This window comes from Filicampus tigris, chromosome 17 (assembly GCF_054856515.1).
Source record: "Filicampus tigris isolate MCC_2025a chromosome 17, RoL_Ftig_1.0, whole genome shotgun sequence".
Classification (NCBI taxonomy): domain Eukaryota; kingdom Metazoa; phylum Chordata; class Actinopteri; order Syngnathiformes; family Syngnathidae; genus Filicampus; species Filicampus tigris.
Window position 1 is genome coordinate 137,079 of NC_141233.1, and position 27,647 is coordinate 164,725.

At 42.7% G+C, this 27,647-nt stretch overlaps 1 protein-coding gene across 4 annotated transcripts in view; it reads left to right on the forward strand.

The window, feature by feature from the left end:
- The first annotated feature begins 5,653 nt into the window (after window positions 1–5,653).
- LOC147132772 (uncharacterized) overlaps window positions 5,654–27,647 on the forward strand; it is a 49,744-nt gene continuing 27,750 nt past the window's right edge. For all 4 annotated transcript variants that reach the window (XR_015081805.1, XR_015081804.1, XM_086012094.1 and 1 more), the window contains exon 1: window positions 5,654–6,633. Coding sequence is in view for 2 of the 4 variants with exons in the window: in XM_086012094.1 (XP_085868220.1) it covers window positions 6,522–6,633 (112 nt within the window). In the remaining 2 variants the exon portion in view is untranslated. The remainder of the gene's footprint in view (window positions 6,634–27,647) is intronic.

Consider the following 27,647-nt stretch of genomic DNA (forward strand, 5'->3'; position numbering starts at 1 on the left):
GCGGCAGGAAATTAAGAAAACGCTACCAGATAACATCGCTACGAGCCCAAAATGTGACACAAGGTAACAAGTAATCTCCTTTTTTCATTCATAAGAGAAAAAAAATAGTACACAGGACAACCGTGTTTCAGCTAAATAAATGTTACAAGCATTTTTTCATCTATCCATATATGTATCTGTACATTTGTTTGTCCATTTCTATAATCCATCCAATGTGACCTTATTTAACCGTGAAGAAAAAATTAAACTTACTAAATTCAAAACCAAAAATTGAAATAAAATGAAAATTAACTGTAATGAAAAATCCAACATGATTATAATCCTTGTTAGAATAATTGTACATAAGTTATCCCATACTTACGCTTACAAGTATTGTAAGGCAGTAACATTATAAACTTGTTTGAATCATGTAAGTCAAAGTTGTTTGTGGAGAAAGTGGAATGTGAGAAGGACATAGCTGCAAAGTAGAAACGATGCTCTTGTCGAAGAGCATCCCGTGCTTAGACGCTGAGTCCTTTGGACAGAATATAACAATAACAATGAACTTTCACACACAACTGTCTTCGAACTTTTTGGCGTGATGCTATACGCCCCCCCCCCTCCCTTTAGAGTAGCAATTGCATACAGGGACCACCCAAGAAAGTAAAAAGAGAGGAGGTGGAGGCGCTGTTTCAGAGCACTGTTAGAAATTGCAATGGTGCAGTCTCCTTTGCGCTCTCCGCGAGTAAAAAGACAATATTGTGTTGAGTGTCTTCTCTCCTCATTGTGTGTTACTTGTTAATGTCCTAAGTGGTGTGAACCTGACAATGCTGATGACAACTCACCTTATTTTTAAACTCATTACAACTAAAATATTAGCTTTTCACTGCAGTAAAACAAACAAAAATGCTCAGCATCCTGTAAGAAGGTACATAGAGTACAATCAGCCTTAGTGCACAAACTCATACAACTTGCTCAGATGAGAGTGAAAACTTCATTGATCACTATCACTGCTCACCTCACCAACACATTTGTGATTCTTAACATGATGAATGCTGGGCAACCCGGACCACCCCCTCCAGGGCACCCTAACAGCACTCCACAGCACCTTCAGTGACAGACTGTTACACCCTCGCTGTGCAAAGGAGAGATTCTGCCGTTCCTTCTTGCCTGCTGCTGTCAGACTCTTTAACAAGAACATTGTGTAGTCCCTACAAACTGGCGGACATTAGTGCAATTGTGCAGTCCTGCACCTGAGCTCATATCGTGCAATACCCAATATTCCCCACTACTGTAATACCGTGCAATACTCAACATTCCCCACTACTGTTAGTCTAGTTTTATTTTTATCCAATGCTGTTGCCTTACATTTCACTACAGCACTGCAGCACTGTCACTTACTTAGAGTATTTTTCCTCTGTACTATGTACAGGCCAAAATGAGTGTTCCTCATACTTTTTATGTAGATGTATGTTGGTGTGTATATACATCTGTATATACACATGTTACTGCTTATATTTACATAGGTTTGATCCAGAATGTTTGCCGTCAATGTTATACATTAATGGCTACATTATGCCGCCGTCCCTGTGTGACCTATATCTTTGCTGCTGTAACAATGAAATTTTCCCCACTGTGGGATCAATAAAGGCATTCTTATCTTATCTTATCTTATGCTCCCGAGAGAACCTTCGCCCACAAACTGAGCAGGCAAAAGGTTTCTCACCGGTGTGGGTTCTTGTATGACTAAATAAGTTATCCTTCCGAGAGAATCTTCAGCCACAATATGAACATGCAAAAGGTTGCTCGCCAGTGTGGGTTCTTGTTTGACTTATTAAGATTCCTTTATTCGAGAAGCTTTGACCGCAAATTGATCAGGAAAATCATTTCTCACCAGTATGTGTTCTTGTGTGTATTTTCAAATGGCTCTTATAAGCAAACATTTTCCCACACTGAGAACATTTACAGGATTTGTTGTCAGTCTGCCATGTCAGATCACGTTCATATTCTTCATCATCATCATCATCATCATCATCATCAGTATCAGGAGAGAGTGACAATGTGTCATCTGATAGTGACTGATAGATTGCTAAGAGGCCGTCTGCTTGTGATCCTCCACAGTGGTTTCCATCACCTTCTGTTGTCATGTGTTGACATGAGCTACTGCTTGGAGGCCCCTTCGCTTGACTCAATTTGACCTTCATTACTTCTGAAAGGGGCACCAGTCAATGGCAACTTGAAGAAATCCTCTTCCTCCTCTTTGATGTAGGGGTGCTCCTCTCCCTCCTCTTTCATACAAGGGGCTCTAGCTCCTCGTTTTTTATGTAAAAAGACTGCTGTTCCTCTTCCTCTTTAAATATAAAAAAAAAAAAAAAAATCTGTTTTTTTGTACTGAAAATATACCAAACCGAAGTTTCAAAAAATCGAACCGAAATGTGATTTAGCATACCGTTACATTGGAAACTTCGGTTCGGTATATTTTCGGTACAAAAAAAACAGAATTAAAAAAAAAATATATATTTATTTTCAAAAGACGACAAGTAAATGGTACATTTTTTAGAAAAAATAAATAAAAGCGAACCATTTGGGTGATATTCTAAGAAATTACACCAGAATAAAAAATACAATAACAATAAAGATCTCTTAATTTTCTAAATTATTAAGACACTGAAATCTTTAAGGGCGGCACGGTGGGCGACTGGTTATCATGTCCGCCTCACAGTTCAGAGGTCATGGGTTCGATCCCGTCTCCGGCCTCCCTGTGTGGAGTTTGCATGTTCTCCCCGTGCCTGCGTGGGTTTACTCCGGGTACTCCGGTTTCCTCCCACATTCCAAAAACATGCATGGTAAGTTGATTGGACTCTCTAAATTGGCCCTAGGTGTGATTGTGATGTGGATGTTTGTCTCTGTGTGCCCTGCGATTGGCTGGCAACCAATTCAGGGTGTCCCCCGCCTACTGCCCGAAGACAGCTGGGATAGGCTCCAGCACGCCCTGCGACCCTTGTGAGGATAAGCGGTATCGATAATGGATGGATGGATGGATGAAATATTTAAACACTCAGCGGGAATAGGCTGTGACACACCTAAGTATTCAAGTTAAAGACAAGTTGTCACTACAGTACATATACACTTTTTGTGATTGAAAAAAATACATACAATAACAGTTACAATTATTGCTAAGTATATTAAAACTATTTTTTTAATGAAAAAAAAATACAGTAACTTTAAAAAGTCTTTATGAAATTGTATACACTTTTTAGGCATTGAAATCTTTGAATGTTCAACAGCATATTGTAACGAATTGGGTTATCTGTGTTCTGTGGATTTTGTTTTGCTGAGTTATGATGTTTCCGAGGTTCATGAGTGCATCGTACGGCAAGCGAGTGGAGCAGCGGCGAAAGAAGAGCGCGAGCAGTTGTACTTGGATTAATAAAAACGAGATAATTAAACTACGTCTGACGGCGTGTCCATGGAAGACGCTACAATATGATAAATCTCATTAAAAAATCACATTTTAACCGGGCCATCGGCCGGCTCATGCTATTTTTAGACCGGTTCGTTAGTCCGTGCACCGACACACTCGCATCGTTTAAATCAAAACCGAATTTCCGGTCCAAATCGGGTTTTTTTTTTACACCCCTAATATAAATATATATATCAGGGCTGGTTTGTGCGTGCCTGGGCCGGACCGGTCAGACCCTCCGGCCCGGCCGGATGCCTATTTCGTGGGCGAGGTGGGAGTAGGGCGACAAATTTTTTAAAATGGCTTAATTAAGCATGGGTGTATTTTAGTCCGGCCCACTATCGGCCCTCGTGCGTATGACGTGCTCGCGAGGTGGCCAAAATTCATTTCAGCCTACTCGGTGAAAGGCTTATTTTTAGGCTTCTTTCTACTCCCGCGTCAGCGCGAGCGACAACTGCTGTTATAGGGATTGTGGTATTGCCCCCCGGCCAGGACCCCCTCACCCTCTTGTAATAGTATGCCCCAGTTGCAGGTGTAAGGCGCGGGTTACGTGACGTGACAATGAGGAAATACAAACACGCTTGATCGCACGTTGCTGTCTCACATGTTGCGATGACAGTTTCCCACACGGAAACGGATGCACCACACAGCTCGTTGTTGCAAACTAAGCATAAGCAAGCTACTCACCCACGTTCCCCCTTAGCCGCCACCTTCCAGATCGTTTTCGCAATAAAATTAAATGCATTAAATGCAAAACAACTTGTGTCCACGAGTATATTGCTGACTCAACTCAACTGACGTTGGCACATCAAGGTGGAGTTCATGATGGTTAACTTGAAATGGTGAAGTCATAAACAGCATCCAGGACTTGGTAAACTTAGGAAGACGTCACATTATGTTGGACTCCATGTTGGAACAACATAAAGGTCTGCAACATATATGGTCTTTCCCTGCGTAACATATTGTAGACAAGATATCATGCATTCAATTACATAAAGTATAAGACAAAGCACATTTAGAGAACACATTTTCTATTATTTTTTTTGCCTGTGAATGGGCAATGTGCTGAATGAGGTCAAAGCAAGCATTTCCTATCAGCAATTGAAAAAAAAGGTTGGAATTGTTTGGCTTTTCTTTATATGTCAATTTGAACGTAATCCAAAAACATCCATCTGTGGGTGACCTACCGTTTACTTAATTTCATTGTCCATCCAAAGGTTGGCAAGCATCAGGGTAGCTGTCTGCATTTTCACTATCAGTTCTTTTCCTGGCTTTTTAATGTCCAAGTTGTCTAGTTAAAACACACATACACACAAAAAAATATTTTTAAACAAAAATACAATGTAGCAGTATCTTACCAGGTACCTTACGGATGGCTTCAATATACTATTCAATAATACATAACAGCTACTGTTGGGCAGAATGTAATTCTAGTGTCCATGAAGTGCCCACAGATGCATTTTAGCAAGAAATACACAAATTGGCATTGTTGTGGTTGAATTCGTGTTTTGCAGAGTTATGTTGTTTCCAAGCCTGTTGAATGCGTTGCTGGATGGGAGGGGGTGCGGGCGAGAGAGGAGGGGCGGAGAACGAAGGAGAGTGTGTGACTGGGTGGATTGAATGGTTGTTGTACTTGTGTTGGCGTCGGCTACGGCCCACAGTAGCCGGTTGAATTAATAAAAACGTGTTCATTGAACTACGACAGATGGCATATCATTGGGAGATGCTACAGTACTATGTGGCACATTTTGAAGCATTTCCACAGCGGGTTTGAATAGTAAATTAGCCAGCTAATGATCCTTAAAAAGCCTCTGCCGTTAGCGTCTCTCCCGCAGATATGGCGGCACTAAACACACGCACATACTGTATACATATGTATATATCTAAATATATATATATATATATATATATATATATATATATATATATATATATATATATATATATATATATATATACATATATATATATACATATATATATATATACATATATATATATATATATATATATATATATATATATATATATACATATATATATATACATATATATATATATCCATATATATATATATATATATATATATATATATATATATATATATATATATATATACATATATATCTATTATGTAAATAGTATGTATGTGTGTGCGTGTGTTTTATTGTCGTTCCGCGCGTGACAATAAGTTTGGTCTAGTGGAGTTGCCGTAGATTTTCCGTCGCAGGCTTTATCGAGCAATACACAGCGCTGCAATTTCCTGAATTTGTATAATCAAATATACCCAAATCTCAACTCAGGACATCCATCACTAGTTTTTTTTTAGACTAAAACATCTTTTGGCAAATCTTCCTGCCCAGTTAACGAGGTCTCGATGCACGTTGGAGCTTCTCGGCCGAGCTTAATTTAGCTTATCATATTTTAGCTTGCTAGCCACTAACAAAGACAGTGCAGTTTGTGACCAACACACCACTTAGCAGAGATCAATGTAAAGTGTTCCGATTGCCGTGGTAGTCAGCTCATAGCGTAGTAGGGAGAGCGTTCCCTCCGAAGGTGCTACAACTTTTTTCCCCCTCCGTGTCACGGTTTGAAATATCGCTCTCTACTTTGATATTTTTTTATTATGCTTATAATTTCCTGCAGCCAGTCGGGAGTTGTAAACGAGACATTTTGTTTCAAGTGTTTATTGAAGAGGTTTGCAGTTGAGCAATTTTGATGTAGTTCGTGACGAATCTGCAGACAGGAAACACAAAATTACTGGACTGACATTGCCTCACGACACATCTACAATCGGATTCGGGAGCCAATTATCTGGAAGCCGGTTGAACAGTAACACCGTAACAAAACACGCTCCCCTTAGTCATTCTTTCCAATATAGCGCTGAACGGACCCCAGTCTCCACACAGGACGTCCATCAACACTTTAAAGGACTATGGCATCATTTATTAAGTCTTATTTATCTTATCTTATCTTAGTTTAGTTTAGCTCGCTAGCCGCTAACAAAAAGAAAGCAGCACACGACTCATCGTTAAACAGCGACCAAGAAGTGCGAAATTGTTGGGATTGTCGTGTGAAGATGTGTGCAATGACGACAACAACGTACGAGGAGGAACTTTGTGGAATAAAAGAAGAGAACGAGCAACTGCTGGACGAAGTTTGTAAGCAGCATATTGTGCTACACGGGTCAGGTTTGTAAACGTTTTCTTTGAAAAAAAAAATACTTTCTATCGATGATATGCATGTGCTTGTATTTCAATGTCTTTAGTAGTGTATGGTAATGATGATCAGGTGACGAAGTTGTTTGGGGAAAATGCGTTCAAGGTAGGGATGGGGATTTCGACTAATTTGCCCGCTTATAGACTAGTCTAAAGCAAGAAAACCTGAAATTCAATACATATTGAATTCAAAGTTTAAAATGCAAATGTTTTTTGTATTTACAGTAGGGGCTATTTTTGCCCAAACATTAAGGACAGTTTATTAATTTAAATTCTATTGATGTAACAACAACTGACTCAAAAAGTGAACAATTGAAAGAGAAATACATTTCTTATACATTTGCCAATGCAACGCATGGCATTTATTATGAATAATGTAATGAGTAATGGTACCGACTCCCAGTCCGGCAGGGTCTCATTCGCTAGCACTATGTTAGCTGCATTATCATGCATATAGGGGACGACTTTCTAGTGTCACGTATCCATCACACTCCGCAGGAGAGCAGCCAAGTTTTCAGCTGTGTGGCTTTCCTCCAAGGCGCATGACGCACAGAGCTGCGGAGATGACATACGTTATACACGTTACAGTCATGTAAGATTCGGTGGCTATGGACGTCCATCCGTCTGTAGTTAAGGCATTGGCCACATAGCTGACCCGCTCAAACGCTGAGAAAGAGCAAGCGTGATTTGCGGCAGTGGCAGCGGTGGAGGTGCCTTTACGTCACTTCCGCTAATACCACGACCGCTGCCTCGATAGAGGCAGCTGCCATTACGTCACTTCCGCTAATACCACGACCGCTGCCACAATCGAGGCAGCTGCCATTACGTCACTTCCGCTAATACCACGACCGCTGCCATAATCGAGGCAGCTGCCTGTGCATTTCCTCCTTCTGCCGGGAGATGTCGCAACTTCATTCGACCTGCTGCCGCTACCTTTTACCCATTCCACGGCATTGAACATTTTTATTAACGGCTTCTTTTTGTTCGTATGTGTTTATAAAGGAATTCTTTTTGTTAGTGCTCAATATACACGATTGAAATACATAGAGGCATAACACAAGGTACCTGCTGCAATCAATTTATAAATTATTTTCTCCTTTTCGTGGTGGACTTTGTACGCTGTTAGTCTGTACTATGAATGTATGTATGTACGTATGTATGTATTTATTTATTTATTTATTTATTTATTACTTGCACTGGGTTGTCTGTTATTGGGGATTTAATTATTTACTCCGTTTAGCCTTTATCCCTTTTCTTTCTTTCTCTTTTTCTTTTCTTTTATAGATTGAAAAAAAATCCGGCTGAGCCTTTTGTCTGTGTTAATACTGTATTTATTTATTTCTTCAATGGAGAGGCATAGAGAGTGGCGTTGGTGGCGAGGCTGCTGCAACGTCACTTTCTCTTATGCCCCGACCATATATGAGGTCACTTCCTGTCAGCCATTATCCAACTGCCACTACTCAGCCCAAAAATAAATAAATAAAACTAGTGGCAGCTGCCTAATGGCCGCCAGGAAATGCAACGCCCTTTGTCTTATGCCCCGACCATATATGGAGTCATTTCCTAAAGTCAAAACCTAATTTATAAAATATTTTCTACTTTTTCTGGCTGACAGGAAGTGACCTCATATATGGTCGGGGCATAAGAGAAAGTGACGTTGCAGCAGCCTCGCCACCAACGCCACTCTCTATGCCTCTCCCTTGAAGAAATGAATAAATACAGTATTAACACAGACAAAAGGCTCAGCCGGATTTTTTTTCAATCTGTAAAATAAAAGAAAAAAGAAAGAAAGAAAAGGAATAACAAAGAGTAAACGGTGCGGTTTAATCAGAAACTGTAGCAGCAGCAGCAGCAGCAACAGGTCGATTGGAGTCATGAAGTGGGAAGGCTGGTGCAGGCCGCTGCCACAACATCTTAAAGTCTTCAGGTCCAAAGAGACGTACACGATCAATATGAATAGTAAAATAATTAAATCACCAATAACAGACAACCCAGTGCGAGTAATAAATAAATAAATACATTCATTCATTCATAGTACAGACTAACAGCGTACAAAGTCCACCACGAAAAGGAGAAAATATTTTATAAATTAATTGCAGCAGGTATTTTGTGTTACGCCTCTATAGATTTTAATCGTGTATATTGAGCACTAACAAAAAGAAGTCGTTCATAAACACATACAAACAAAAAGAAGCCGTTAATAAAAACGTTCGATGCCGTGGAATGGGTAAAAGGTAACGGCAGCAGGTCGAATGGAGTTGCGACATCTCCCGGCAGAAGGAGGAAATGCACAGGCAGCTGCCTCGATTGTGGCAGCGGTCGTGGTATTAGCGGAAGTGACGTAATGGCAGCTGCCTCGATTGTGGCAGCGGTCGTGGTATTAGCGGAAGTGACGTAAAGGCTGCCTCGACCGCTGCCACTGCCACAAATCGCGCTTGGTCTTACTGCAAACGCTCGTAGTATCTACTCTTTCATATAGCTACTCTCGAGTTGGGGCGTTATTGTTTTGCGACTTGGCACCACGTACTCGTGACTCGATAAACAGCATTAATTTTTCGAGCCGTCTGCCCTCAACAAATGGTATCGACTCCCAGTCCAGCAGGGTCTCATTCGCCATATGTTAGGTGCATTATCATGCACACTGGCGACGGCTTTATTTTCTAGTGCCCACATACCCATCACACTCGAAGAGAGAGCAGCAGGAGAGCAGCCAAGTTTTCAGCTGTGTGTCTTTCCTCCAAGGCGCATGAAGCACACAGCTGCGGGGATGTCCTTGGTCCACATACGTTATACACGTTATAGTCGTGTAAGATTCGGTGGCTATGGCCGTCCATCCATCTGTAGTTAAGGCATTGGCCACATAGCTCAAACGCTCGTAGTATCTACTCTTTCCTTTGGTTATGGCCACTCTCGAGTTGGGGCGTTATTGTTTTGCGACTTGGCACCATGTACTTAGGCTCGACATACAGCATTAATTTTTCGAACCGCTTGCCCTCAACAAAAGAAAGCGGCAGTATATCGCGTCATTTTACAAATTAGTTGGGTAATCTTTGCTGTGCAGTGACCGTAGCGCCTGGCTGGAACAAACGCTCTCATACTCGTCTGACTGGCCCCGCCGCCATCGACCTGCAGGTTCACATCGAGATTTACTTCGGCCGTGGTTTCTCGTCGCTCTGGGAGATTGGTTGTAAGCAAGTTTATGCTTACAAAGCCTACAGACGACCTTGTTGTCATCTGCTGCATCAAAATACAGCCAAACGGTGCCGTTGTTTTTCCCGGTAGCTTCGACATCTTCAAAATTTACTTTTCTTCCTCAAACTTAGTGTCCCCGCCCCTTACTATGTGTGCGGGTGGGTGGTCGTGCGGGCAGGGTGGGGGGTGGGGGCGTACAATTATCTCTCTTGGTGCACAGCTTGTTGACAGAGGCAGAGGCGTGAGGAACAAGATGCGTGATTCTTAATGCAGCGTTTAACCGACTAGTAAAATACCAAACGTTTAATAAATCGTAGACGGTTAAACGACTAGTCGTGCACATCCCTAGTTCAAGGTGTTTGCTGCTTTATTTTTAACTGGTTTCACGGTCGTGATCGTGTCGTTTTCACCTTAATTTAAGTTCATACCTGGCTCTCGCACAAACTCATATGTGCTGAAATCATTGATGACAAGTACAGGCAGTGGGGTGGCAAGGGTCGCCTAGGGCGCCAAGTGAGAAAGGATTGGTAGGCTCTGGTGGTCGTGGGGACAGACAACCATTCGTTGTACAAATATTGTTTAATTTTAAAATTGCACATCTGCATCTTAAATAAACAATGACAATTAATTGTGCTTCATTCAAGTGAAACAAAATAAATCAGTAATACATTTCTAAAGTGCACTTATATATTGTTAAAACACAAAAACAGTAATGAAATAATAAATTGCACATTTATATTTCTTTTCATGATTAAATATATCTGTTATTAAAGCGAAAGAAACCAAAGTAATAAATTGATTTATGAAATGCAATGATGCAACTGTCAAAATTCTTCACAAAAGTCAATACTCTGAACCAAAAATAAGTTATGTGCATAACACTAGATAGCATACAAATAAACGCTTAAATTGGGGAGGATTCTCATTCTTTTGAGAAAAACCAATGTCCTTCATCTGAACAGGACCTTTTGTCACCAATGAACACTTTTCACCATTGCAGAGGACATCAGGCCACTGTGCAGGATCATCAGATATGACTGCTGTTGTGGTAGTTGCGGGAGTGGATGTATCGAATGCTGACTGAGCTAAAATTAAACAAGTTAACAAACAAGGAAACTTATTACACTTTCCCAATGAGCAGCTCCATCTTAACAAAATAACCTGAGTTATTAAACACTGAAATATGGTAACTGCTTTGGACTTTGTGGTCGTCTGTCCTCCTGGTCATCAGAGTCAGATGATGGAGGAATGTTTCTTATTGCAGCGATTTGGGCAGGAGCACTGGAAGCAGATGTGCAGGTGGTCGTGCTAGGTGTCATAAAACTAAGTGAAATAGTACCATGTGACTGAGCTACAAACAAGGGATAATGAAACATCATTTTATGATGTCAAAACACATCTGAGTAAAATTGCGGGAAAGAAATGTTTGATTACAAGTTGCATCGTCGGGATTTGAAGAGGGCACTTTAGCAAGAAACCTTTGAAAAAAGGACACTAAAATGACTATACTATATACCACTAATTACTATACTATATATTACTATATTAATTCATATACCATCAACAGACTCATTCTCTTATAACATTTAAACTGACACCATTATCATGCTTTATAAACAGGTGCAACTGAGGCAAGTAAGTATGTAGCATTGTATTATCCACGCATAAAGGCATATGTGCCTGAATACACATGTATATGTATATGTAATGTATAGCAGACCGGGCTGCATACTGCACTGCGTATCATCTTGCACATACTTTTGTGGAGAGTTCACATGAGTACAGAAAAAATCAATGAATTAGCTTCACTTTATTACTGTTAAGCCATTACTAGGGATGTGACAAATTCACTCAAGCTGCAATTCGATTTTTAGTTCCCAATATTCGATTTGATTTTATTAAACTCGCTACTACGCTTGTCTCTGTGGATTAGTGTGGTGCTTCCGCCATCCACAAACGCAATACGCAATCATGTTTGGTGCAAGCGTGTCAAGTAGGGGTGTCACTAACGATTGTTTTGCTAGCTGACAAATCACCAACAGTATTCGTGGATAGTCGACTAATCGGATTGTATGTAAATCGCAGCATTATCGCACCAGGCGATACATACATATGACCATCTGTAGCTTTCAGCTAGAATTCTTTAAGGTATGCACAAAAGTATAATTAAGATGAAAGTACATTCAACTTGTGCCCTCGTTGGTCGAGCTCGTGCTGGGAACCAGTCACCGCCTTTTATGAGCGCCTGTGTGTATGTACATAGCCTCCGAGTCAATTCATATCTTTGAAACAATGCGTCTTTCTGCAATATAGCTCCCGATATGGCTGTGTTGTTTCATTTTTAATTTGTTATGAATGCTTCTGAAAAATCCGTGATGCACAGAGGGCACAAAAGTTGAAGCGCGAAGTAGCGAGGGATCACTGTAATTCCATACTGCACTTTTCAATTTATGTCCATCATCTGCAAAAAGAATTTTGGAAAGAAAAAAAAAAAGTTAAAAGTACATCAGGGTCACATGCTGACATACAGTATGCTCAATTCTTCATGCTTAATTTACAGAATTTGGGAAGACTGTAGTTGATTTCATCTAAATTTAAATGTTGTATTTTACCAGGGACCCTGTCATTCAAAACTAAGATGTGATCATTACTTTTGCTTGATGTATCTACACCAAACACACAAACAAAAAAAAGCACAATGGCCATAGAGAAATTATTCATCTCTGACACCATGTAGTTCTGTAGACCTTATGTTCATTGTGTGAAGGGGAAGGCTTATTCTACACCATTCAACTTTATTATTGTGTGAAGGCCTACGCCTTCACACATATGTTATTCTACACCATTCACCTTTATTATTGTGTGAAGGCGAAGGCCTTAACACATGTTATTCTACACCATATGTTATTCGGATTATTTTTATTTCGCCTTATTCCTCCCACTTTTTTGGCGTGCATCTCCTTCCACATTTTTCACCCGATTCACTTCATTCAAGTTCCAAAATATTCAGAATATTCATGCCTTTTTGGGTAGTATTTGTTTTGTTTCACAAATTTAATTTTTTTTCACAATTTCACGTTTTTCACCCCAAAAAAACCCATTCATTTCCAATGGCACTTTCAACATTTCACTTTTACACCATTCCAATTTCAAATTCACTAGATTCCACTCATTCAACTCACATTGATAAAACTTTTCAACACACCCACAATTCCTACTTCCCCAAAATTAAACGTATTCACCCTAAGAAATCCCACAAAAATTAAACTATTCACCATCATATTCCGTTTCCGGTGCCGGGCGAGTGGCAGCCCGCTACAGCAGCTCCGGCTCAGCGGTGAGCCATTTCGTGTGTTTTTGTACCTTACTATTCCTCTACCTCATACCTTTTTCACATAGTTGATAGTCGTAAACTTGCGTTGCAATGGACACCCAAACTACAGTATTCTTGCTGCTGCTGGTGGCTATTTTTTGCGCAATCGTGTCCGGCGACTTGGCTCGGAGCCGCGCCCCCATTGTTTACAGCCGGAATCAGCTGTTAGCACTCCGTGCTAACCCTGCGCCAGCTCCCGGGGCGAGACCCGATATCCCCTGTGAGCTGAGGAGGAAGAGACGGGGATCTCGTGCGGGGCTTAAACGCCGGGAAAGGAGGAGACGATAACATCCCGTCCTCCTGTCTGTTATCATGGGCAATGTTAGATCCCTCCCCAACAAGATGGACGAGCTAGCGGCGCTTACCCGGCATGAGAGGGACTTCCGGGAGGCTAGCCTGATGCTATTCACGGAGTCGTGGCTAACAGCGCTAACGCCGAACGCGGTCGTAGAATTGGATGGCTTCCAAATCATGTGCGCGGACAGGACGCTGGAGAGTGGTAAGAGGAAAGGTGGAGGGCTGGCTGTGTTTGTGAACGATAGATGGTGTAATCCTGGGCACATCACGATTAAGGATCAGCTTTGCAGCAGGGATATTGAGCTGCTAGCTGTTGGCATGAGGCCATTCTATATCCCGCTAGAGTTTAGTCATGTGATAGCGGTGACCGTCTACGTCCCCCCCGATGCCAACGGCAACACAGCCTGTGATGTCTTGACTGCAGCCATGAGCAGGCTACAAACACAGCACCCAAATGCCCTGCTACTCATCTCTGGTGACTTCAATCATGCCTCCCCTTCCTCCTCTCTGCCTTCATTCACACAGTATGTCACCTGCCACACCAGAGACAATAAAACACTCGACCTTTTCTATGCCAACACCAAGGAGGCATACACATCCATCACTGCCCCTCCCCCCGCTGGGCAAAGCTGATCACAACCTGGTGGCTCTCCAGCTTGTGTACAAACCTCTGGTCTGCAGGCAGCCAGCTGTGACCCGCACGGTTCAGAGATGGTCTGGAGAGGCCGAAGAAGCCTTAAAGGACTGCTTCAGCACAACTGTGTGGGAAGTATTCAGCGATGCTCACGGGGAAGACATTAGTAGTCTAACGGACACTGTTACAGACTATTTAAATTTCTGCTTGGAGAACACCACTTAATGACCACTTAATGACTCACTAGGTCATTAAGGTGTTTCTCCAACAACAAACCCTGGATCACACCAGACATAAAAGCTCTCCTGAAGGAGAAGAAGAGGGCTTTTGCATCATGCAACAAAGAGGAGCGGAAGCTGAGGAAGAGGATCAGAGAGGGGAAAAGGTCCTACAGGAAGAGGATGGAGGAGCAGCTGCTGCAGAATAATGCCAGGGGAGTGTGGAGGGGCCTGAAGACCATCTCAGGCCACGGACAACCCAAGACCCGGACTGGGAGGGACCTGCAGTGGGCAAATGAGCTGAACCTCTTTTTCAATAGGTTCGATCAGATGCCTGCCCCCACTCAGTCTCGCCTGCTGCAGCCTCCACCTACTCCTCCTGCTGGGTGTGTCACCCCCTCCCCTCTTTTCTCCACAGTCTCCAGCTCCCAGCTACACCAGACAGCCACCACTCCCTCCTGCCCAGCCTTGGCTTTCACAACATCTCAGGTGAAGAACCAGCTGAAGAAGATGAAGGCGAGGAAGGCAGAGGGTCCAGATGGCATCAGCCCCCAGCTCCTCAAATCCTGCACAGACCAGCTTTGTGGAATTGTCCAGCACATGTTCAATCTGAGCCTGAAGCTAGGCAGAGTCCCCCAGCTGTGGAAAACATCCTGCCTGGTCCCGGTGCCTGAAGGAGCCCAACAGCTTCAGACCAGTGGCGCTGACGTCTCACCTGATGAAGACCCTGGAGAGACTGGTCCTCGACTCTATAACAAGAACATTGTGTAGTCTCTACAAACTGGCGGACATTAGAGCAATCACGCAGTCCTGCACCTGAGCTTATATTGTGCAATACTCAACATTGCCCACTACTGTTTGTTAGTCTAGTTTTATTTTAATCCAATGCTGTTCCTTACATTTCACTGCAGCACTCTCATTTACTTTGAGTATTTTTCCTCTGTACTATGTACAGGCTAAAATGAGTGTTACTTTTTATGTAGATGTATATTGGCGTGTGTATACACATAGTTACTGCGTATATTTACATAGGTTTGATCCTGAATGTTTGCCGTTAATGTTATATATTAATGGCTACATTATGCCGCCATCCCTGTCTGACCTATATCTTTGCTGCTGTAACACTGAAAATTTCCCCACTGTGGGATCAATAATTCTTATTCTTATTCTTATTATTTATTTCCATTGACACATTCAACTTCTAACATTTAAACCAATCCAATTTCAAATTCACAACATTCATGTCGTTCAACTCAAATTGGTAAACTTTTCATCACACCCAAAATTCCTACTTTCCAAATATTCAACTTATTCACCCGTAAAAAAACCCACAAAATTCCACCATTCATTCTTATTGCCATATTCAACAATTCACATTTACATCATTCCAATTTGAAATTCACAACATTCATCTCATTCAACTCATAATGGTAAAGCTTTTCAACACACCCCAAATTCCTATTTCCCACATATTCAACTCACTCAGCCTTAAAAGACTCCACAAAAATTCTACGATTCACTATTCATTTCCATTGGCACATTCAACTTTTCACATTTACGCCATTCACATTTCCACACATTCAAATCATTCAACTCATTCAGCTCACATGCAACTTTTCAACGCACCAAAATTCCTACTTCCCACACTTTCAACTCATTCACCCTTAAAAAACCCACAAAAATTCCACTATTAACCATTAATTTCCATTGGAACATTAAACTTTTCACATTTACACCTTCCCAATTTCCACAAATTCAGTCATTTAACTCATTCAACTCGCATTCCGTTTTTCAACACCCCCAAAATTCCTACTTCCCACACATTCAACTTATTCAACCTTAAAAAACCACACAATTTCACCATTTATTTTCAGTGGACCGGTGTTATTGCACCTTGGTCTCCCCAGTGCGGTGGCCATCTTGGGCAGGGACATTAGCTAGACTGGGGATACTCACCCCGAGATCTCACCGGTGCGGCGGCCATCTTGGTCAGGGACATTAGCTAGACTGGGGATACTCACCCCGAGGTCTCCCCGGTGCGGCGGCCATCTTGGTCAGGAAAATTAGCTAGACCGGGGATACTCACCCTGAGGTCTCCCCGGTGCGGCGGCCATCTTGGACAGGGACATTAGCTAGACTGGGGATACTCACCCCGAGGTTGCCCCAGTGCGGCGGCCATCTTGGACAGGGACATTAGCTAGAATGGGGATACTCACCCCAAGGTCTCCGCAGTGCGGCGGCCATATTGGTCAGGGACATTAGCTAGACTGGGGATACTCGCCCCAAGGTCTCCCCAGTGCGGCGGCCATCTTGGTCAGGGACATTAGATTGGAATGACAAACATTTTTGTTACATATGATTGGTCCCCCTCTCTCTGTTTTTTGAGAGAAATCCGGTGGTCTTGTTTTCCTCCATGCTCTTCTGACCTTGCTCCTTTGCTCTCTGCTGGATAATTCATTTGTAGGCTTCAGCTTTCCTTCTTCTTTCCATCTCTTATTTCTTTCTCTTTGCTTTATTAAATATCCTTTGGATTTCACTTGGGTCATTGTAACCTTTCGCCTGTACTCTGTCTCTGCTAGGCTTTTTGGCATGTTGGTGTTTTTCTCTTCAAATCAAGATAAAATATGAAATAGAATATTGTTAAAATCAGAACAATCTATGTATTACATATGCATCTATGTATTATATTATTTAAAACTTACTTTATTCAAAAATAAACATCATATTGTCACTACCGAAACTGTTATGTCACAACCAAAACCTTTCTGTATGTTTCCTTAGTGACCGGTTCGGGTTTATTTTTCTCTTCAAATTTTGATGAAATATGAAATATGATATTGTTAAAATCAGAAGGATCTATGTATGACATATGTATCTATGTATTATATTATTTAAAACTTACTTTCTTCAAAAAATAAACATCATATTGTCACTCCCGAAACCATTATGTCATTACCGAAACGTTTCGGTAGTGACCGTTTCAGTAGTGACGTTTTATGATAGTTGTCTACAATACTCAACAATGCTAGGCACAACGTGGCTACCACAGACAGTTTTGAGCATGTGTACAGAGATAGAAAACAGTACATTTAGCATTAAAATCAAAAGTGCTCATTTTATTGCCGAAATTCGGTAGTGACGGTCCTTAAAACCGCATGCTGATTTTCCGACTTTGGAGGGCACATAACTTAATAATGCTGCCAACTTATTACTCGCCATGTGCCCAGTGACGAACATGAAAGTAATGTCTCTTACTGATGAAATTTCTGGGGATGTGGCTAAAACCAAGCCCTGCCTACAGACAAATAGTCTTTGCGTTTCGGTAGTGACATGAAAAGGTGGGACAGGCTTTTTTACATAAAAACTTCTAATTTGAAAAAAATCTACAAAATCAATGTAATCTTTCACCATATATTTCAAAGCAACCAAAATGTTCTATTAAAGTAAAGTATTTTTTTAATTGGCAAAAAATCTTCTACATTTTTTTTTCACGTATTTAAATTTCCAAGTCGGGTTCGAGTAGGATATCTTCCCACCTCCCCCATCTCACGTTAGTCGCTTTAGTGCTTTCGAGGGTGGTCTTACGTAGATAGCGATGGACTTGGCTCTGGGTGATGACGTTTATCCCTTGTCCCTGGGCTAAGTCTTTAAGCGTTCCCCAATATCTTGCGAGGACCGCTAGTTCCCGTTCTTGGGGAAACTTTTTCTCCACACTGCTCAGGGTATAGGTCCATACGGTCACCAGGCCAACTCCCTCGTTACTCACGCTAACCATAGCATTGCCCTCTTCGCAGCCTATTTCAGCAATTAGTCTTGTGTCTAGACTTCTCGGTTCGAGTCTTACAGCATTTCCTACTGCTTTCTTTAGTCCTTCAAAGTTCTCTTGGTCTTTTAATGACCAGATACATTTCTTGGATTTTTATCATCTGGATCTTTGCGTAGACGGGCATAGAGGGGACTTGCATATTTCTGATAGTGGGGAACATGATCTTGAACATAGCTACATAGCCCAAGCATCCTCTGCAGGTCATTTTCGAAAGTCGGGGGTAAAATCTGTTCGATTTTCTGCCGATATCCTTCTGAAAGTCCTAGGTCCTCTGACACTTGGAAACCCAAGTAATCCACCTGTAACCTAGCAAGTTGGCATTTTTTAAGATTCAGTTTCAGTCCTGCTACGGAGACTCGCTCTATTACGGCTTGTAAATTATCCAAGTGTTCCTCTTCTGTGTCATTTGCTATGAGCACATCATCAATGTAAATTGTGACTGGCAATCCTTCCAAAATTTGCAAAACCGCTGATTGAAATACGTTTGGGGAGTTTTTGTATCCGTAACATATGCTTTTCCTTTATGTGTGAATGCCGTCTTTCCTTGCGATGTTTTTGCGATCCTTAATGAGAAAAATCCGTTGTCCAGGTCAATGCATGACTTGTATTTTTTTCACTTTTAACGTTTTTAAGGATGCTTGGGGGTTGATAAGGCTCGCTCGATTAGCCCCCATCCGGCGGTTGAGAGCTTTGAAGTTAATAACTGGCCTCCAACCTCCTCCACTTGCTTCAGGCTTGTTGACAGCTTGAATTGGGCTATTTGTTTTGGGATTTGGTTCATCTCTGATTATGTTCAATGCCAATGATTCTTTTACAATCATGTCCATTTCAGCGACTGCATCTGGGTTGAGTGGATACTGTCTTACCGGTGGATGCACTCCTCCACTGATGGTGTGCAAGTATTTCGGTCCCAGGTCTCCACAATCATTCTTGAAATGAGCCACTAAGGCTCGCCTCAGTATCTCTGTTAGTCTCTTCTTTCCTTCAGGTGATAAATCGCTATCTTGGACCTGTTGGACTTTAACAGTCGGCACATCTACAGGTTTATACCACTCTCTTTGTTTTGCTATTCTGGTTGTGCCAATTGATGCTTGTTTTGTCCGTAATGCATCCCATCTTTCTTTAGCTCACTGGCATTGGTCAGTAGGTTTTCCCAAGTCTTCTGCATCCCTTAACGTTAAAAATTCATAGGGTCCAATAACCACACTATTCCTTGCCATATTCCAACAGGCATCTCTATTTTTGACCCATCCGCTACCGATACCATTAGGTGTCCAATTCATTTTAAGGTTCTACGGGTCATTGACACCTCAGCCCCTGTATCTACCAAGTAGGATACTCCCTCTATATTCTTGTAGAGGTTATCGCCTACTCGGAAGATCCCTTGCAGGCTGACCGGTACCTTTTTCTCCATTATTGGGCAGGTCACAGCCCTGCAAGCCTCATGGAGAGCCTTCTTCTGTTCTGGTGTCATTTTGTCATATTATTCTTTTGACACGTATGCGCCAGGGCCTGTTTTTCTTACCATCGGCTGTGCCTTAGCTTGGGGAAGTTGTTTCTGGTTTTCAGTTGTCTTTTTGTGGTCTCGTGTAGGGTGTTCTCTGAGAAGACTGCACTAGGTTCTATGCTTATAAACTTTCTACAGGATTGTCTGAGCTGGCAAGTGTATAGTAGTCAAATGATTAATGTCGACATCTAGCGTTTAAAATATGGAATTGCACATTAGGCGTTTTACTCCCTATGGTCCTAGGGCTTTAACCAATATAGATTTACACCATCACTTAACCTTGACATGGAACACCACATGACGCTACTATCATCCTTGCCAATGCACAGTCGCTCCGAAACAAGATCGACCAGCTACAGGCAAATGTTAGCTATCTTTCGGAGTACAGGAATGCCTTATTGTCTTATTGCCGTGACGGAGACGTGGCTCAACCAGCATGATCCACAATCGGATCTGGACATTGATTTGGTGAACCACTGCGTCTTGACAGAGATCACTGGGCGGTGGACTTTGTTTATTTTATCAATAAACAATACTGCAAGACTGCTATGATTAGCTAATCATTGTGCACTCCAAACATAGAGATTTTGTCTGTTTGCTTGCATCCTTTTTATTTACCAAGAGAGTTTCCCCAAATTTCTATTTCTCTTGTGTATATCCACCCGAGGGCAAATGTTGACATCACAACTGGGACCATTGTGGCGACGGTACACATTTGCGGAGCATTGCACCGGACGCACCCAATCTTATTGTGGGCGATTTTAACCAGTGTGAGCCCGGGAAGTCGCTTCATAATTTTTACTAGTATGTGATTGTTTTTACCAGGAACATGAAATGTCTGGACCTTTGTTATGGCTCCATGCGGGTGCTTGTAAGTCCTTGTGTCGAGCTCCTCTCAGCACGTCCGACCACAATGTTGTTTATTTGGTTCGCACGTACAAATCGGTCATGAAGGAAACAAAGCCGCAGCGTCGGCTTGTTCCGGTCTAGACAGCAGAGACGACCCAGCGCCTTGTTTTTAGATACTTGCCCTGATTTGGATGTTTTGACTGAGACAGTGACTGATTATATAACCTTTTGTGAGGATTTACATCATACCTGTCAAACCCGGGCTGTGCTGAATCTTACAAAAGTTATAATTTGCCCGTACATTTCTGTATATAATCTTACACAGTATCTATTAGGGGTGTAACGGTACACTCGGGTGTATTAATACGTTTCGGTACGGCATGTTCGGTTCGGTCCACTTGCGATGGGTTCGGTCCACTTATTAGCGCGAGCTTACGCACGGACGCTGACTGTTTGCATGCGGGAGATGAGAGTGGCAGCACAAAAGAGAGAGCCAGAAAAGAGCCAGAGCTCGAAGGTGCCCGTGTATACTGCGGTCTCCTGTTTGGGAACATTCTGGCTTTCCTGTTCACCATTGCCGATGGGGAAAGGTGCGTGGATAAGTCCGAAAGTTGTGTGCCGACATTGCTACATGAAATCTGAAACTGACAAACCGAAAACCGAAACCGACTGTGAATGTTTCTTAGACGAGGAAGCAAGCAGTCTTTTTAGCCCAAAATGTCATACTTCAATAGCGAGATTTATCATATTGTAGCGTCTTCCAGGAACACGCCGTCAGACATAGTTTGATTATCACGCATTTCTTAATGCAAGTACAAATGCTCGCGTCTCCGCTGCTCCACTCGCTTGCCGTACGATGCATTCATGAACCTCGAAAACATCACAACTCAGCAACACACAAATCCGACCACAACACAGATAACCCAAGTCGTTACAATATGCTGTTGAACATTCAAAGATTTCAATGCCTAAAAAGTGTATACAATTTCATAAAGACTTTTTAAAGTTACTGTACTGGGGGCTCTTTGCTCGTGAAAGTCGGCCAAAGTTTGCAGTCGGAATCGCTAACGGACACTCCGGAGCCGAGATGGGCAAGACGAGATTGGTTAACAAAAAACGAGTTTTTAATTTAGTTTTTTCCCCGTACAAAAATTGTTATACGGCGTACACAATTTGAAATGATCAAAAAAACGTATAAAATACGGGGAACAAGTTGACAGGTTCGTTACATATTCCAAGGAAAGAAATTATTATCTTTCCAAACAATAAACCATGGGTGTCTAAATCCTTAAAAAATATTCTTTATCTGAGAAACATCACTTTTAATCGAGGAGACATCACCCACAGTAGGGAGCTGCAGAAGCAGGTAAAAAAAGAATTGAAACTTGACAAATTAAGGAAAAAGTGCAAACTATGATGAGCACGGGGATTGCACACCCTTCCTGGGAGGGGGTAGGGCTGCTCGATTATGGAAAAAAAATATTAATCACAATTATTTTGGTAATAATTGACATCACGATTATTCAAACAATTATTTTTTGCTACAAAACAATAACAGGTTTAAACATGTAAAAAATATTAAGACAAAATTCTTTGAAACGCTATAATAATTTAAGTTTGATTTGGACCCAACAACATTTTGTTAAATTAATTATTTGAAAAATATATATAAAGTGCAAATGTATAAACTAAAGTATGGTTTCCTTGTTAACTTGTTCTGCACTTATAAATTCCCAAAGTAGTAAACTGTTGGAGTAAAATGCCAATTTTGACAGAATGACAGACAAGCTATTCATTATACATTTAGACCATTGTCTGGAGCCTTTTTTGTTTTGTTTTTAAAGTAATATTGACACATAGTAAACAAAGTTAAAGAAATTTGCTTCTGATAAATTATACATTTAATATGCTGATTGGGTCAAACTAATTTAAATGCTGACTGTTACATACTTGTACATAATCTATACAATACTTCTAAATTACAGTAGGCCATATATAAACTGTATTACAATATAATGACCAATAATATGTTTGCAAATTGCATTTGAAGCAATTTGAACCAAAAATGAACACAAAAAATTTTACTTCATATTAAAGACTACACAAGAAATTTAACTGAAGTCACAGTAATAATGTTTAGCATGGTTTCTATTTTTGTGCTATTAAAAGTAGTGTATATTTGCATAAGATATGTTTTTTAAAATAAATCCCTCGTGCCGATTGCAAAGTGTAGTCTGTGCCCTAAACATTTGGAAGCCTTGTCCGGGCAATAGTTATCTTTTTGCGTCATCTAACTCTGTGTTTTCTTGGTTTGGTGTATCATAACATCATCGTAAACCAAACGATGGTTGAATAGATTCGTTGTGTTGCCGGTGGATGCAGAGACAACTTGCACTTTATACGTCTTTGCTCACCGTCTTCCACGGCAAACCCAAAATGTAACCAAATAAGCAATTTCGACTTGCCTTGCTTGTTTACAAGTCGTTCCTGTTGCGGGTCTTGTGCCATTTTTAAGTCTGTTACTCTTAAAACGTTGAGTAGGAGCGTGTGCAGTGTGACTTGCGGGATGCGGGCTGGCTGGCTGGCTGGCTGGCTAGCTGGCTAGCTAGCTAGCTAGCTTGGAGAGGGCGGCGCGGCGGAGTAACTCGTGGGCGCATGCCTCAAAAAAACACAAAATTAGTATCAATAATCGTTTTTTTACAATTATGCCAATTTTGTAATTGTGGAGTGGAATAATCGAAATCGTAATTTAAATTTTGATTAAGTGCACAGCCCTAGGAAGGAGTTAAATCTATGATGGGGATGCAGTTCAAACAGCACCCCATTTCACTTTTTGGCAAGTCAAACCTTGAACTTTCAAATGATTTAAATATTTTTCTGTAATTGTTTTAATATCCATGTTGTTAGTGGAGAATTGTGAACATATAGAGACCCCCCCCCCACACACACACACAAGTGTCAGGGATACACCCATCCATTCATATTAACAGCGAATTGATTTTAAACTTTTTAGGGGAGTGAAAGAAAGGAAAAGTCATGGTCCAGACAACATTAGTGGTCCAGACAACATTAGTGGTCGTCTTTTGAAAAACTGTGCAGATCTACTGGCCTTTTCCTCCATTTTTCAAAAGTCTCTTCATCTTCACAAGGTTCCCCGCCTCTGGAAGGACTCAATCATTGTTCCGGTGCCAAAGACTCTACGACCCAAATCTCTTCACGACTACAGATCTGTAGCTCTTACATCCCTGGTCATGAAGGTCTTTGAAAAAAATCATCAAAAATGAGATTATGGATTTGATACAGGACAAATTAGATCCTTTCCAATTTGCCTATAGGGCTGGTAGGGGTGTTGAGGATGCTGTGTGCAGGGTGCACACAGCATCTTGAACACTGCAAGGCCATCTGGATGGAGTGAGGAATTTTGCACGGTTTCTTTTTAATGATTTTTCCTCAGCTTTTAATTGCATACAACCACACATTTTAGCAGATCGTCTCACCAGCACCCACAATGTTGACCACAGGCTAATTTGCTGGTTGATGGACTTTTTAACAGATAGACCTCAGAAAGTGAGAGTTAACGGTGTTTTATCAGATGTTCTTTTATCTTCTACTGGATCCCCACAAGGATGTGTTCTCTCACCGCTTTTGTTTTATAGACAATTGAGTGCCTGAGTCAACATAGGGATAGATTCATCATCAAATTTGCAGATGATTCTGTAATTGTGTCACTTTCAAACGATGATGACCTTGACCATGGTGTTGTTGTTAACACTTTTAGCGATTGGTGTGAAAATTCTTTCTTAGAAATCAATGTTTCTAAAACAAAGGAGATGGTCATTGATTTTAGACGAAAGTCTTCCCCTCTCCTGGACAGCCTATGCAGATAGTGGAAAAATACAAATACTTAGGGATAACTCTTGACACCAAGCTAAATTTTGATTCACATACTGATTCTGTTTGTGCTAAGGCCCATCAGCGAATGCACTTTTATAGAAAGCTGAGAGGTTTTAATGAAAGGTTTATGAAAATGTTTATTCTTGTTTTATTGAATCAGTTTTAACATTACTTTTATATGCTGGTTTGGATCCCTTTGCAACAAATTGTCAAGGTGTGCAGCAAGATCGGAGGCCTGAATTTCCATCAACTTTCCTCGCTTTACCGAGCAAGAGTAGTAGCAAAGGCCCATTCCATCAAAACAGACTGCCGTCATCCTCTGTCTGCTGAATATTTGAACTTGTTGGCTCAATGTTGCCATTAGACGTACTTAGCCGATTCTGACTTTTGAGTCATAAACTGCATCGCGTCAGTTCCATTGCTAGGCGTCGGCCGAATGAGCCAGCCGGGCCGGGCCGGGCCGGCCTGAGCAGGATCACCGACCCCGCGAAGGGCCACTGCTGCCACCGCGGCGGCTGCTGGTGAGATCCGTGGGCAGGGCCGGGCGCACGTCCAGAGTCGCCGGCGCCGCGGCTCAGGCTTGCCGGCCGGTAAAAGGCGGGAGAATGGGCTGATCGAGAGGACCACGGCAGCTCGAGTCGGGGCGAGCTTCCGTGCTATTGCGACGCAGCTTTGGTGGCAGGAGCCCGGGGCTGCGCGCTTTTTTTTTTTTTTTTTTTTTTAATCGGTCATACTTCATTCGTAGCTCTTCCGCGCGGCTAACTAGGAATGGAAATTTAGCACCGACATTCTAAAATCTGAATGGTTCCGGGAGAACCGGAGTGATGGATCCGGTTCCACTCGATGCCCGATTCTCGGTGCCCAACCCGACTCGTCACTCAGTGGCGTGCGGGCGATTCCCTCCCGAAGTGGTTGATGGAGCGAATTAGCAGCTAGTTGGGTGTTAGCCTGCGAGCTAAATGCTTCCCAGTGTCTACTAGTGTATGTTAGCCTGGGAGCCTAGCGGGGGGTTTCTCCATCCATATGATCAGGAACCTTGTTTCAAGGTAAGGCAATGCCGCTTTATTTATACAGCACATTTAATACACATGGGAGGTCAATGTTCAATGATGATTAAACTTCAGTATACTCTCCTCTAAGTTACCTTCAAAGCATGCATATCTCCCATGAGTGTGGGACCGCTGTGGTTGAATCCGATAATCGCCAAAATGCCAATTATCGGCCCCGATAATCTACCTGACTGATATGACTATCTCTACTCATCATGATCCTGATAATTTGCATCAGGTGTGTTGAAGGAGAGAAACAACTAAAACATGCAGAATATTGGCGTTGGAGTTGGTGACCCCATGGCATAGAATATGACAACCCAAGACCCAGACTGGGGGGGACCTGCAGTGGGCAAATGAGCTGAATCTCTTTTTCAATAGGTTCGATCAGATGCCTGCCCCCACTCAGTCTCTCCTGCTGCAGCCTCCACCTACTCCTCCTGCTGGGCGTGTCACCCCCTCCCCCCTTATCTCCACAGTCTCCAGCTCCCAGCTACACCAGACAGCCACCGCTCCCTCCTGCCCAGCCTTGGCCTTCACAACATCTTAGGTGAAGAACCAGCTGAAGAAGATGGAGGCGAGGAAGGCAGCGGGTCCAGATGGCATCAGCCCCCAGCTCCTCAAATCCTGCACAGACCAGCTGTGTGGAATTGTCCAGCACATGTTCAACCTGAGCCTGAAGCTGGGCAGGGTCCCTCAGCTATGGAAAACATCCTGCCTGGTTCCGGTGCCAAAGACCCCCCACCCAAAGGAGCTCAACAGCTTCAGACCAGTGGCGCTGACGTCTCACCTGATGAAGACCCTGGAGAGACTGGTCCTTGCCCACCTGCGCCCCCTGGTGAGCTCCTCAATGGACCCACTCCAATTCGCATACCAGCCTGGCATCAGTGTGGATGATGCCATCATCTACCTCCTCCACACTTCACTCTCCCACCTGGTGAAGGCGGGGAGCACTGTGAGGATCATGTTCTTTGATTTCTCCAGTGCTTTCAACACCATCCAGCCCACCCTACTGGGAGACAAGCTGGAGCGGGCGGGGGTGGCCCACCACCTCACCACATGGATCCAGGACTACCTCACAAACCGGCCACAGTATGTGAGGACACAGGACTGTGTGTCTGACGTGCTCCTCTGTAGCACGGGGGCCCCACAGGGAACTGTCTTGGCTCCCTTCCTGTTCACCCTCTACACCTCGGACTTCAAATACAACACCCTTACCTGTCACCTGCAGAAGTTCTCTGACGACTCTGCGATTGTCGGCCTCATCACAGGCGGAGATGATCGGGAGTACACTGAAATTACTCAGGGTTTTGTGGACTGGTGCCAGCAGAACCGCCTCCTGATCAATGCGGGTAAATCAAAAGAAATGGTGGTGGATTTCGGTAGGCGCCAGCACTCTTCCCCTGCACCAGTGAATATCCGGGCAACAGATGTTGAGAGAGTCTCAACTTACAAGTACCTGGGTGTTCATCTGAACAATAAACTGGACTGGAGCGACAACACAGACGCCCTCTATAGGAAGAGTCAGAGCAGACTCTTCCTACTCAGGAGACTGAGGTCTTTTGGGGTTCAGGGGACACTCCTCAGGAACTTTTATGACTCGGTGGTTGCATCGGTCATCTTCCAGGAAGTGGTCACCTGGGCAGGCGGCGTCTCGGCCCGGGACAAGAAGTGGCTGGACAAACTGGTCAGGAGGCTCTGTCCTGGGCTGCTCCCTGGACTCTGTGGACTCGGTGGGGGACAGGAGGATGTTGGCCAAGCTGTCATCAATGCTGGGCAACCCGGACCACCCCCTCCAGGGCACCCTAACAGCACTCCACAGCACCTTTAGTGACAGACTGTTACACCCTCGCTGTGCAAAGGAGAGATTCCGCCGTTCCTTCTTGCCTGCCGCTGTCAGACTCTTTAACAAGAACATTGTGTAGTCTCTACAAACTGGCGGACATTAGTGCAATTGTGCAGTCCTGCACCTGAGCTCATATCGTGCAATACCCAATATTCCCCACTACTGTAATACCGTGCAATACTCCACATTTCCCACTACTGTTAGTCTAGTTTTATTTTTATCCAATGCTGTTCCTTACGTTTCACTACAGCACTGCAGCACTGTCACTTACTTAAAGTATTTTTTCCTCTGTACTAAGTACA